A 12,866-nucleotide genomic window follows, 5' to 3' on the forward strand; every position below is an offset into this window, starting at 1 on the left:
GGACAGGGGGGCAGGCACCACGGGGATGGGCACAGCAGGGATGGTTGGGGACATCTGGGCACAGTGGGGATGGTTGGGGACAGTGGGGCACCATGGGGCTGGGCACAGTGGGGATGGTTGAGGATGATGGGGACAGTGGGGAACAATGGGGATGGGCATGGTGGGGATGGCTGGGGACAGCAGGGATGGTTGGGGACAGTTGGGCATCAACGGGGATGGCTGGGGACAGTTGGGCACAATGGGGACAGTTGGGGATGGTTGGGCATGACAGGGATGGGCATGGTGGGGGTGGTTGGGGATGGTGGGGACAGTGGGGCACCACGGGGATGGGCACAGCAGGGATGGTTGGGGACATCTGGGCACAGCGGGGATGGTTGGGGCCAGTGAGGCACCACGGGGATGGGGCCAGTGGGGCACCATGGGGAAGGTTGGGGACAGTGGGGCACAGCGGGGATGGTTGGGGACATCTGGTCACAGTGGGGATGATTGGGGACAGTTGGGCACAGTGGGGATGGGGCCGGTTGGGGATGGTGGGGACAGTAGGGCACCATGGGGATGGTTGGGCACAGCGGGGACAGCTGGGGACAGCTGGGCACAGCGGGGACGGTTGGGGACAGTTGGGCACAGCGGGGATGGTTGGGGATGGTGGGGACAGTGGGGCACCATGGGGATGGTGGGGACAGTGGGGCACAGCGGGGACAGTTGGGGACAGCTGGGCACCACCCAGATGGCTGGGGATGGTCGGGGACAGTGCAGACAGGGGGACACAGCAGAGATGGTTGGGGACAGGGGGACACTTGGGGACACTTGGGGACAGCGGGGCACAGCGCTGCCCGCAGCCCCCGCCCGCCCCGTCGGGCAGCTCCGATGACGCCCCGCCCCTTTCCCCGCCCCTTTCTTAGCCACGCCCCATTCCCCACACGGCGGCGCTGCTCGGGCGCCCTCTGGCGGCCGCGTCTGGTACGTCCCGGCGCCGGGGCCGGGCCGGTGAGTGCGGGCCTGGGCCGGGCCTGGGCCGGGCCTGGGCGGCGGGTGCGGGCCTGGGCGGCCCCGGCCCCGGGGCAGCGGCTGCCGGGGAGGCAGCGGGGCCGGAGAGGGGCCTGCTGGGCCGGGGCCGGGTAGGAAATTGGGTCCCGGCAGGCCTGAGGCGGTGGGGAGCCGGCCTGACGTGTGTGGGGGGTGTCCACAGGGAGCCGGGCCCGGCGTGAGGTTCCTGAGGGCTGGGACAGGGTGTGTGGGGGTCCCAAGGAGCTGGGATGGGGTGCATGGGGGTCCCAGGGGGCTGGGCTGGGTTCTGGGGGGTCCTCAGGGGCTGCACAGGGTGTGTGGGGGTCCCAAGGAGCTGGGATGGGGTGCATGGGGGTCCCAGGGGGCTGGGCTGGGTTCTGGGGGGTCCTCAGGGGCTGCACAGGGTGTGTGGGGGTCCCAGGGGGCTGGGATGGGGTGCATGGGGGTCCCAGGGGCTGGGCTGGGTTCTGGGGGTCCTCAGGGGCTGCACAGGGTGTGTGGGGGTCCCAGGGGCTGGGATGGGGTGCATGGGGGTCTCAGGGGGCTGGGCTGGGTTCTGAGGGGTCCTAAGGGGCTGGACAGGGTGTATGGGGGTCCCAGGGGACTGGGATGGGGTGCACGCGGGTCCCAGAGCGCTGGGCTGGGGTGTGTGGGGTCCCATGGACGTGGGACAGGGTGCATGGTGGTCCCAGGGATCTGGGCTGGGTTATGGGGAGTCCCAAGGGGCTGGACAGGGTGTATGGGGTCCCAGGGGCTGGGATGGGGTGTGTGGGGTTCTAGGGGGCTGGGCCGGGTTCTGGGGGGTCCCAAGGGGCTGGACAGGCGTTTGTGGGGTCCCAGGGGTCTGGGCTGGGGTGTGTGGGGTCTCAGAGGACTCGGTTGGGGTGCACAGGGATCCTAGGGGGCTGATATGGGGTGTCCGAGGGTCCCAGGGGGCTGGATGGGGGTGCACGGGTGTCCCAGGGGGCTGGGCTGGGGTGCTTGGGGGGCCCAGGGGGCTGGGACAGCGTGCATGGGGGGCCCAGGGGTCTGGGCTGGGGTGTGTGGGGACCCAGAGGTCTAGGCTGGGGTGTGCGGGGGTCCCAGGGGGCTGAGCTGGGTTATGTGGAGTCCTAGGGGATTAGGCTGGGGTATGGGGGGTCCTGGAATATGTGGGATGCTGGGGGTCCTGACTGGGGGCAAGGAGGTGGCTCTGGTGGTAGTGGAGCTCACCGGTGTGGAGGGACGGCTGGGGACACGGCCAGGGCCAAGCAGGGTCGCACCCTGCTCCCCCAACACCCCCAGACCCCTCGGATGAGCCGAGGCTGGGCACGGACCCCCACCTCACACCAGCCGCCATCCTGGCACAGGTCCTCGGCTCCGGAACCAGCTGCCCCACCGTGGAGATGCCACCGGAGAAGGAGAGCAGATCCCGGCAGCGAGAGCGGGACCTTTCGCCTTCCCAGTGGGATTGGGACTGCCCCGCCACGCGGCGCCGGCTGGAAGAGCTGTATTTCCGCGAGCAGGATTACATCGGAGCCGGCTCTGAGGATGTCCGCAACTTCTGGGCTTTCTTCGAGCGCCTCCGGCGTTTCCAGAGCCGGAGAACCGAACACGAACCAACCCCCAGCCGCGGCGGCCAAGCAGAGCCCCCCGCCGCCGCCCGCCGCCTCGACCTGCCCCGCCGATACGACCCCCGGTACCGCATCAACCTCTCGGTGCTGAGCGCTGACGTGGAGGGAGTGATCCGAGGCCGGCGAGGAGACTCCGGCGTGCCCCAGGAACGCCTCTCCGAATTTCGCGCCGCTTTGCTGCACTACCTGGACTTCACCCAAAAACAAAGCTTCGCCAAACTGGCCAAACTCCAACGGGAGCGAGCGGCGCTTCCCATCGCCCAATACCGGGACCGGCTCCTGCGTGCCGTGGCTCAAAACCAAGTTGTGGTGATCGCCGGCGATACCGGCTGCGGTAAATCCACGCAGGTGCCTCAATTCTTGCTGGCGGCCGGTTATAGCCACGTGGCTTGTACCCAGCCTCGCCGTATCGCCTGCATCTCGCTGGCCAAACGGGTGGGCTTCGAGAGCCTGCACCAGTACGGAAACCAGGTGAGCTCCGTGGGCCGGCGACTGGCGATTTCCCTGGCCAGTTTAGGGGTAACTGGGAGCCGTTGAGCGCTGCTGGTTTCTTCCTACCCTGCTACTGGGTGCTACTGGGTGAAGGAAAGGGTTGTAGTGAACTGGGCTACATCTGGCTGGTGGCCGGTTGCCAGTGCTGTTCCTCAGGGCTTCAATTTAGGGCCAATCCTGCTCAAAAAATATTAAAAATATCAATATATATATATAAAAAAGATATTTTTATCAATGCTCTGGATGCAAATTGGGTGGTGATACTGAAGTGCTGTTGAGTCTCTACAGGGACAAGAGATTCAAAGCTCTATCAAGAGAGGTTCAGACTTGATATTAGGAAACATTTTTTTATCAAGAGGGCGGTCAAACACCTCGAGAGGCGTGGGGGGGTCGATGCCCCCCGCTTGTCGGTGTTTAAGAGGAAAACATCCTTAGTAATACGCTTTAAGTTTTGGTCAGCCGTGAAGTGGTCAGGCAGCTGGAGTAAACGATCGTTGTGATCCCTTCTAACTGAAATATTCTGGTCGATTCGATTTGATTCTATTTTATTCTGTTCTGCTCTTCCTGCCGCAGGTGGGCTACCAGATCCGCTTCGAGAGCACCCGCTCGCCCGCCACCAAGATCGTCTTCCTGACGGAGGGGCTGCTGCTGCGGCAGGTGCAGCGGGAGCCGACGCTGCCCGGGTACCACGTCCTGATCGCCGATGAGGTTCACGAGCGGCATCTGCACAGCGATTTCCTCCTGGGGGTCCTGCGGCGGCTCCTTCCCGCTCGGCCGGACCTTAAGTTGGTGCTGATGTCGGCGACCATCAATATCCGCCTGTTTTCGGGGTACTTTGGGGGTGCCCCAGTGCTGCAGGTGCCAGGAAGGATCTTCCCCATCTCGGTGAGGACAGAGGGTGATTTTTGGGATGAATCCCAGCACGGGGCGGGCGTGAATCTCTCGCTGTGTTTACCTGGAGGCAGCGTCCTCCCTGTCTCTGCTCCTGCAGGTCATCTACCAACCCATCCCTAAGGAAGAAGCATCCGCAGTCGGGAAATCGGGGAAATCGGAGCGCCTGGATCCCCTCCCGTACCTGCGGGTGCTGCAAGCCATCGACCACAAGTACCCACCGGAAGAACGCGGGGACCTGTTGGTGTTCCTGAGCGGGGTGGCCGAGATCGGCGCGGTGCTGGAGGCGGCGCAGGCTTACGCCGCGCGTACCCAGCGCTGGATTGTGCTCCCCCTGCACAGCACCCTCTCTGTCGCGGAGCAGGACAAGGTGGGTGAGGGTCTGACCCTGAGATTGGGGTGGGATTCGGCACCCTGGCGTATCACAGAGCGAAAAATCTCGGAGCTCAGCCTGGCTGCGCCCTGATTGCAGGTGCTTTCGGGGTGCAACCGATGGGTGCAACCTGTATTTGTCTTCTTCCTCCTCTGGGGATGGCCATACTGACATAGGACGATCGTTTCTCCTTGTTCAGGTGTTTGACGTGCCCCCTCCCGGTGTCCGTAAGTGCATCCTCTCCACCAACATTGCAGAGACCTCGGTGACAATCGACGGCGTGCGCTTCGTCCTGGATTCTGGTAAAAATCCCCTCCCGATGCCCCTCTCCGCTGGTGGGAAAGCTTCTCCCTTCCTCCTGCTCTGCCCTGAGCTTCTCCTTCCCTCCTGCTCCTTCCAGGGAAGGTGAAGGAGATGAGCTACGACCCTCAGGGCAAACTTCAGCGGCTGCAGGAGTTCTGGATCAGCCGGGCAAGCGCCGAGCAGCGGAAGGGACGTGCTGGCAGGACCGGCCCTGGTGTCTGCTACCGGCTCTATGCCGAATCCGACTACGACGCCTTTTCCCCTTATCCCGTGCCGGAGATCCAACGGGTAGCGCTTGATGCTCTGGTGCTCCAGGTAAAGTTGGGGTTTCCTCGGTGAAGATTTGGGAAGCTCTCGGTGGGGAAACCCAGCCAGCCAAGCGTGAGACCAGGCTGTGGCTCGAGCATCGGGGTGTGATGGCTCTTGGTGGGGCTTTGTAAACCGCCGGGCTCGTTGTACGTGTGCTTTTCTCTCAGTTAAAGAGCATGGGGCTGGGTGACCCCCGGACCTTCCCCTTCCTGGAGCCACCTCCCTCGTCCAGCCTGGAGACGGCCGTGCGGTACCTGAGGGACCAGGGAGCCCTGGACGAGGCTGAAGACTTGACGCCCATTGGCAACCTGCTAGCCCAGCTGCCGGTGGACGTGGTGGTCGGTGAGTAATTTGGGGCACCCCCCTCGAAGCAGAGATGACGGTGCGAGGAGCGGGGGTCTCCCCTGCCTTCACTGCCTGCCCTGCCCTCACCACGCAGGCAAGATGCTGGTCCTGGGCACGCTGTTTGGACTGGCCGAGCCCACCCTGACCGTGGCGGCGGCGCTGAGCGTGCAATCCCCCTTCCTGCGACCCGCTCACCCCAACCCCGACTGCGCCACGGCCCGACGGCCCCTCGAGAGCCCCCACGGCGACCCCCTGACGCTGCTCAACGTCTTCAACGAGTGGGTCCAGGTGGGATTCCTGCTTCAGGAGGGGAGATGAGCCACATTTGGGGTTTAGCGAGACTCGGTTTTGGCGTGGGGTGTGCTTGTGTCCATGCAGGAGGCTGCTGGGAGGTGGTGGGGGCTGATTTTGGGGTGCAGGGAGCAGTGCGAAGGACAGCCCCTCCCTGCTGGGGGCTGAGTCGTGCTGTCCCGGTGCAGGTGAAATCGGAGCGGAGCGGCAGCTCTCGGAAATGGTGCCGGCGGCGAGGCTTGGAGGAGCATCGGCTTTACGAGGCTGCCAACCTGCGGCGCCAGTTTCAGGTGAGGGGGGCAGGATCCGGCCTCGGGGTGCAGTTTGCCTTCGGTCCGGGGAGGGCATTGCTGGTGTGGAGGAGAGCTGAATTTGCCCACGCGCCCCCAGCCTGCTCATCTCCTGCCCGTGGGGGCTCAGCAACCCTCTCCCCACCATGCCAGGAGCTTCTCCGAAACCACCAGCTGCTGGAGGAAGCCTCCAGCCAGCCCAGCGACAGCTACAGCCGGCAGAGCCGGCACCGGGAACGCCGCGAGCTGCACCGGCTGTGGCGTTCCCACACAGAGACGGAGGGTCGGAAGCGCAAGGTGCTGCGGCTGCAGGACGGAGTGGACGGTTCCTCCGGCGAGGAGGACGACAGTGGCAGCACCCGCGGGAAGGGGGAGCACAGCATCGATATCCAGGTGACCTTCGCATCCATCTCCTCTCCTGGGAGGCAGGATCCGGCCATCCGGGCCCCTGACGCTCTCTCTATCTCTGCAGGACGTCAAGTTTAAGCTCCGTCACAACGTGGAGGAGCTCCAGGCCGTATCCAGCTCAGTCCTCTCCTCCTCGCAGCTTGCCCTGCTCAAGCTGGTGCTGTGCAGGGGGCTTTACCCCCAGCTGGCCATGCCTGACCAGCTCAACAGCGGCCGCAAGGACTCCGATCAGGTCCGTGTCCTCCCCCTGCCCTGTCCCCCACCCTGCAGCCCCTCGCTCTCCCTTGACTCTTGTTCTCCTCTTGCTGCAGATTTTTCACACCAAAAACAAGCAGGGTGTCGTGCTTCATCCCACCTGCGTCTTCGCAACCAGCCCGGAGCTGCTCCACGCCAAGGAAGGACCGGAGCGCGGTGGGACCAAAGGTGGGACAACCCCAATCCTGGAGAAATTGGCTCTGCTTCTCCCTGGCTTTTTCCGTGTCGGGTGAAAGCACTGCCGGCCTCGGGGTTTGGCAAATCCTGGGCACTGGGGACGGGGAGAGGTTTGGGGGCCGGCTGAGACGCCCCTTATTGCCCCTGCAGACCTCAAGGAGGGGCTGAGCTGCCACCACCAGCTCCTTGCCTTTGTCTCGCTGCTGGAGACCAACAAGCCCTACCTGGTGAACTGTGTCCGGGTACCAGCCCTACAGGTAAGCGCTCGGCTCTTTGCTCCCCTCCTCTTCTTCTCCGTGCCCTCCTGTAGCCTTCATCACCCCAAACCGTTTGCGTTTTGCTCCTCCAGGCTCTCCTGCTCTTCTCCCGTTCGCTGGACACCAGCGCGGACTGCGCCCGGCTGGTAGCGGATGGATGGCTGGAGATCACCGTCCCCGATGCGGACTCTGCCCTGCGCCTGCTCTCCACGGCCCTGCAGCTTCGCTCCGCCTGGGAAAAACTCCTCCACCAGCTGCTGGAAGGTCGGGGAGAGGAGTCGGGCCGCCGGCCGAACTCCCGGGACGTATCCGTGCTCACCCGGGGGCTACTGGAGTTCCTGCAGACAGAGGTGACGTGGCCGTAACCGCCGTGGAGGTGGTTTTAATCCATCTCCGGTGCCTTGCATCAGGTTGACAGCTGAGAAAGGAGGATGAGGGGAGCTGGTGCGGTCCCCCCAACATCCCCATGTCCTCTTGCAGGTGCCTTACCGCCTGCACCAGCTCACCGGGCTGGAGAAACAGAACCTCTACATCGGTCCCCAAACCGTGGCTGCTGCTCCCCGGCTCCCGGGGCTCTTCCAGGGGACGGAGATGAAGCCCGACGAGGTGAAAGGCGGCCACAGGGTGACCGACTTTCTCACCTACAACTGCCTGGCTGTGAGTACACCCTTCTCCCGCCCTGCCTGCTCTGCCTGCCACCCCACCGAGGGAGTCCGAACATCCCTTTCGCCCTTCGTATCCCGCAGACGGACACGGACCTCTACAGCGACTGCCTGCGGAGCTTCTGGACCTGTCCCTACTGCGATCTCCACATGCCCTTCACCCCCCTGGAACGCATGTGCCACGAAAACGCTTGCCGGCCCTCCGAGGGTGAGTCGTGTCCCCCCACCCGGAGCTGTGACAAGGGACAATCGGGGAGAACCAGGCCGGATTTTCCCTGGGGGGAGCCCAGGTGGCCTCTCTGCTCCGTGGGCAAGGAGAAGGGGTGGTGGTGAGCCCGGCTGTACTTGTGCCAGCTTTTAGCAGCCCCCCTCAAAATGCTACCGAGGGCCACATTTTGGGGGTGCGATGGGGGGGGGGGGGAAGAAAAGGGTCTCGCAGGGCTTTGGTTTCCTTCTGATCCCCGTTTTTCTCTGCGTTTTCCCGCAGCCCCCCTGGAAGAAGCGGCCGAAAGCTTGTCCAAAACCTCCGCCCTGCACAGGTCCTACCATTGCGACGTTTGCCAGCAGGATTTCACCTTCACCCCCACGGAAATCCTCCGGCACAAGAAGCAGCATCGGTGACCGGGGCTTGCCGAGATGCTCTCGCTGGCCGGTGATGGTGATGGTGGAGATGGTGCTGAGCGCCATGATGCCGGGGTCCCTCCCCATCCCTTGGGAGGACCAGGGGACCCCCGTAACGGGGGGAAAGCCCCCCTACACTGCTACCTCTGTTGCTCTCGGGTGAGTCTGGCCTCCAAAAAGGGATTTGGTGTTTTAGGGGTGTTCTGGTGGCTCATCACTGATGCTGCCAGTCGTCCTCGGGTAGGGGCAACCTGATTTCACTCCCTTTTTTTTAAAAAAAAATGTAAATAAATAGCTTTTTGGAGAAAGTCAGTGCTGGCCCAGGGTGTGTGGCTGGAGGTTGGGGTTCCCCTGCCCATGTGGGTGCCCGGTTCAGTGTCTGCACCCCCAGATGCAGCCAGATCGGGGGCTGCAGGACAAGGGATGTTTGTGGCGTCTCGGGGAGGTCTCCGGCCTGCGATGCTGCCTGGCGCAGCACAGCCAGTGTGTGGCACTCCTATACCGGCGTCATCCCTGCCTCGTCTTTTCTTGCTGTATCCTGTGGGAAAAGCATCGGAGGGGCCCGTGCCAGGACTTTACCACCACCAGGACTCAAAAAACCTCCCCCAAAACCCCCCAATATTAATAATGAGTGACCTGAGCATCCCTTCGGAGGACGCTCGCTCCCAATGCGGCGAGAAGATGCCGCCTTAACGTAATAAGAGACGTTGCCTTATGAATTGTGGCTGGCTCCAGCGCTTTTTTTGGGCTGAAAACACCTGGAGAAAAGCAAATCTGCGGCGGCTTGCACCCACACACGCCCTGCGGAGGCAAATGCCGCGACGACAGGAACTTATCAGCTGTCTAAACCCATTTTAAATGCATTAATTATCAGCCTGTGCGCTGCATTAGGTTCAAGCAGGGTTATTAGCGGGGCCCCTTCTAATTAAAGTGATTCGATGGTATTTTTAGCTCTGTGGCATGTTGCATTTTATTCACCAGGCGAAGCAAATAATAAATAAGCGTGATTTAACCGGCCTCATGACGCTTTGGGGTAAGGAGCTGCTCCAAGAGTTTTCTGGGATTTTAAATTTTTTAAGCCCCACCGTTTTCTGGAAGGAATTGATGATCGCCAGGGCTCGGCACATGTTGCTGGCCATAATACAGATGGCAGAGGGGAAGAGAAAAAAGGGGAAGGACGCTGAGCGCTTCCTCATCCCCTTTTTTTCGTTTTAAAATTGATTTTATTCCTTTTTTTTTTTCCCGCTTTTTCCTCGCAGCTCGCACCATTCGCGACTCGCTGTTTGTCCTCCCCTTCTTGATTGGGTTTATCTGCAATTAATTACCGCTCGGGCGCAGGTAGTTCCCGGCTGGCGGTGTCACAGCACTTGCAGAAATTAATTAAGCAGGCGATTTGCTGAGCAGATTATTTGGTTTGGGGCAGGGGGAATCTAATTTGAGCCTTTACCGCAGGCAGCTGCCTGTCCCTTAGCTCGGCGCGATCCCACCCCGCTTTCGGGGTGCGGGAAGAGCCGTCTCCCCCAATTTAGTGGCGGGGGGGGGATGCTCCTAACGAATCCTTGTTGCTATGGCAGTGAGGCGGGATGGGAGATGCTCCTGCCATGGCAACAGGCAGCAGATGGGTTTGGCTTTGCCGTTTTCGGCTACAGGAGCCCCAATTCTTTGCCCTCCTCGTTAGGTTATGCGATGGAGGGTGAATTAGAGCCTGGCTGATGTTTCTGGAAGCGAAAAGTCCGCGCCGCTCAGGTCCCACATGCGTAAGATGCTCTGAAAACCTCCAGTTTCCCCCCAAAAAGGTGGGCTTTGCTTTCCAGGATGCTGATGGCAGTTTGGTCCCCGGTTCCCGTGCCACGGGGGACTTTAGCTTTGCTCTGGGCCACCTGGCCCCACTAAATGCCACCCACAACCAGCCCAGACCCACTCCTCAGGTTTCAATAAATCGAACCTCATATTCTTCCCTTAATAAGAAGAACCCAACAGTCCTCAGCGGTAATCGTTAAGGCTCATAAAATATAAACCAGCTCTGGCTGTTGACCACCCTTGTGAAGAAAATAGAATATCACTCTTGCCTTTAATGCCACGGCAAAGCCTTGTTGCTTTTAAACTAAGCTTAGAGCAAGTCGTTTACATAACAGAAAATTAAATAAGGCTGCTGCGGCCATAAAGAAGTGGGATTAATTTACTTTACTAATGAAAGCCACAAATTCAAGTCTTACATGAGAAAAATGCTGGAATTTCAATGAAGTCCTCCAAATTTCCATCCCCGTGGTAACCCTGGGATGTTTGGGATCAAATCAGACCGCGCTTGTGCCCTGGTTTTGCTCCCGGGTGGTCTAAAGCCATCAGCTGGCTGCTGGTGTAACCTCAGGGGGGTCAATCCTGGCTCTGATCCTGGTCATCACCATCATTAATGACCTGGATAATGGGGCAACCTCAGCCAGGCGTCCTGGTGGCCACCAGGTTGACCATCAGCAACGTGTCCTCGCTGCGAAGGTGGCGAATGGTTTGACCACATCACAGAGCTGCCGTAAACCTGAGCTTTAAACTTGAGTTCGAGAAGTTGTTTAAAAACAGAAGACTTCGTTTTTTGTTTTTTTTTTAAAAAAAAGCTGCCGGAGATGCTGCTCTTCACGTTGTCTCTGCCCATAAGAGCGAGACACAGATGAACAGCTCTTGTAGTGGGCTGAGAATAGCCTTGTGTACCTGGCTGTTGCTCGTTAACATTAATTAACTTTACAGTGATGGCTGGGTGAGCTTTAATTTTCAATCGGGACAATTAAATGGGTGGATCGAGGTGGGGACTGCTGCACCGTGTGCCGTGCTCGTCCTCTTAGAGGCTGCTTCACCGGAGCAGTTGGTGGTCCCCATCTACCATCCTTCATGGTGCAGGGGAGGGGAAGGCTGAGAACAGGATTTGGGAAGGATTTTGGGGGGGAATCCTGATTTTTCATCTTTCCAGAGAAAGTTAGACCAAGAGCAAGGCCCTGATCCTCATAATTTCACCATATGGCACCTACAGAGCCTATAACAACGCCAATAATGCCGCACTCCCGCCCTGATGCACAAAAACTCCTTTCTCCCCTATTTTTTTTGCCTTTTAATGATTGAAATAATTTTCCCTTCTGGATAAATGTGTTTTATTGAGCTTGGTTGCCCTGGCTGGAGCATTTTCTCTTGCTGCCTGCTCTTTGCCCCCAACTGGGACATCCCCGTCCTGCCCATGAAGCTCCTTTGAAGGTTGTTTCTGAGCATCCACCTCAACCCAAGCTCCAGCCTCAGCTTGGAGAAGTCCATCATCACAAATTTCCAACAAGAAAACAATTTTCCCTTTTTATTTTCATCTACCGAAAGACCCTCTGGGATGGAGACGATGATTTACCACATCTCATGGAAGCCTGTACCAATGGCTAATTACCCTGCCAGCTAATTACCTGCACGTTTCCTTTCTAGGCTGAATTTCTGAGCTTCATTTCCCACCAACTGGCCCTTGTGCGTTGCCTTTACTGGATAAAAACAAGCCGATACTATCGAGGTGGCTATTTCTTTGGGAGCCAACAATGCTGCATCAAACCACCTCTTACAACTCCTTTAATTAATGATGGAAGAACTTTGACCATCTAGAAAAGAAAGCACAGGGGCTGAGCCCTCCCAAGGAAAGCTCAACGCTTAAATGAAAAAAGAAAAAAAAAATTAACAAGCAGATGAGATTTTTTCCTTTGCAAATGAGGGCTTTTTCCCAGCAACGGCGAGCAGAGAGGGGTTTTTTTTTTATTTAATCTCAATTTGCACACACCGAGCAATTATCCAGCCACCTTCTTCAACCCTGGTGAATGACCTCATTTGTTCTTTGCAATTTTGTATTATCATTATTATTATTATTATTATTATTTTCCCGGAGGTTGAGGCAGGCGCGTTAGCCTCTAATTGAAACAAACTGCGTGTAGTTTGGGAGTAATTCAATTAATTGTTCGAGAGGTCAAGTGGGAACGGGGTGGTCTGTACCTATTAAAAATGAGTGTGGAGCACGTAGGAGGACACAGGAGCTTGTCCCCACGCGGCGATGCTCTCCGGTGTGCCGGTTCAGCTCCAAGCCAGCAAACTTCATCCCATCCCACTCCTCTCTTGGCACATTTTTGGGTTCCTGAGCATCTGATTTATCCGCAGGAATCCGTCTTCTCTTCTCCAGCCTTAAAATTCAGAGCTGGCAGCCAGATTTATCAGCAGAAATCCATCTTCTCTTCTCCAGCCTTAAAAATCACAGATTTACAAGCAGGTATTCACCCCTGCTAGCTCTTTAGGTTGTGCACGCTGGGGAAGTAGATCATTAATAATTACATCATTAATTACCAATGACCCAGCGATGGGTGGAGATGCTGACTCAGCATCCACTTGAGATTTATGGTTGGACCATAAGCCTGGTGTGGGATTTCTCCCCCTGGATACAACGTGCATCAGCCTCAGGTGAAATAGCGATCCAAAGAGGGGAAAAACCTCTTCCAGCTGAATTCTGCCAATTTTGTAACGGACTGAAGCAGAGATATGTATATTTTTTTTAAACTGAGATCTAAATT

At 58.7% G+C, this 12,866-nt stretch overlaps 2 protein-coding genes across 2 annotated transcripts in view; one reads left to right on the plus strand and one right to left on the minus strand.

The window, feature by feature from the left end:
- Positions 1-12,866, minus strand: part of PPP5C (protein phosphatase 5 catalytic subunit) — a 263,787-nt gene that overhangs the window by 87,469 nt on the left and 163,452 nt on the right. The window lies entirely within an intron of this gene.
- DHX34 (DExH-box helicase 34) lies at positions 986-9,902 on the plus strand. Its single transcript, XM_072848743.1, has 17 exons — positions 986-1,118; positions 2,358-3,092; positions 3,687-3,998; positions 4,105-4,374; positions 4,577-4,679; positions 4,778-4,995; positions 5,157-5,331; positions 5,429-5,622; positions 5,814-5,915; positions 6,069-6,308; positions 6,388-6,555; positions 6,635-6,746; positions 6,906-7,012; positions 7,105-7,362; positions 7,493-7,669; positions 7,759-7,882; positions 8,162-9,902. Exons 2-17 carry the CDS (start codon positions 2,394-2,396, stop codon positions 8,293-8,295), a joined length of 3,393 nt encoding a protein of 1,130 aa, XP_072704844.1. The 5' UTR covers positions 986-1,118; positions 2,358-2,393; the 3' UTR covers positions 8,296-9,902.

Source organism: Ciconia boyciana, chromosome 33, assembly GCF_034638445.1.
Source record: "Ciconia boyciana chromosome 33, ASM3463844v1, whole genome shotgun sequence".
NCBI lineage: Eukaryota > Metazoa > Chordata > Aves > Ciconiiformes > Ciconiidae > Ciconia > Ciconia boyciana.

Excerpts from the sequence above, each read along its gene's own strand:
- DHX34 (XM_072848743.1), top strand. The coding sequence starts at position 2,394 with ATGCCACCGGAGAAGGAGAGCAGATCCCGGCAGCGAGAGCGGGACCTT. Across the intron at positions 3,093-3,686 it reads TGCACCAGTACGGAAACCAG|GTGGGCTACCAGATCCGCTT; the intron begins GTGAGCTCCGTG and ends TTCCTGCCGCAG. Across the intron at positions 6,747-6,905 it reads GGAGCGCGGTGGGACCAAAG|ACCTCAAGGAGGGGCTGAGC; the intron begins GTGGGACAACCC and ends TTGCCCCTGCAG.